We start from the raw sequence: 321 nt of genomic DNA, 5'->3' as shown, positions 1-321 counted from the left end.
TGCAGGGCCCAGAGGCGGATGTGGGAGACAGGGAAGAAGTGGTCGAAGCAGACATTCCTGCAGCCCGGCTGCCGCGTGTTGCAGTCAAAGTCCTTGTGGTCGTCGCTCCAGACCCGCTCGGCCGCCACCACGTAGACCAGCAGGCGGAAGATGAAGACGAGGGAGAGCCAGATGCGGCCGAAGGCTGTGGAGTATTTGTTGACCCCGCTGAGGAGCCCTTCAAACACCCCCCAGTTCATGGTGCCCCGATCCCGTTAGCAAGCCTGGGAGGAGAGAGAAGATACAGAGACAGGGAAGAAGAAGCGAGAGGTCCCCATCGGA

The 321-nt window shown here is 61.1% G+C and overlaps 1 protein-coding gene across 1 annotated transcript in view; it reads right to left on the bottom strand.

Annotated features, from left to right (window-relative positions):
* The window catches only part of GJB5 (gap junction protein, beta 5, 31.1kDa), a gene marked incomplete at its 3' end in the record, with an annotated part of 575 nt that extends 336 nt beyond the window's left edge, over positions 1–239 (bottom strand). The window contains exon 1 of the mRNA XM_009695378.1: positions 9–239. Within this exon, the coding sequence (XP_009693680.1) occupies positions 9–239 (231 nt within the window). The remainder of the gene's footprint in view (positions 1–8) is intronic.
* Positions 240–321: the final 82 nt, after the last annotated feature.

Source organism: Cariama cristata, unplaced genomic scaffold, assembly GCF_000690535.1.
Source record: "Cariama cristata isolate BGI_N322 unplaced genomic scaffold, ASM69053v1 scaffold38292, whole genome shotgun sequence".
NCBI lineage: Eukaryota > Metazoa > Chordata > Aves > Cariamiformes > Cariamidae > Cariama > Cariama cristata.
The sequence above is the reverse complement of the archived record's forward strand: the minus strand, read 5'-3'. Positions and strand labels throughout refer to the sequence as shown.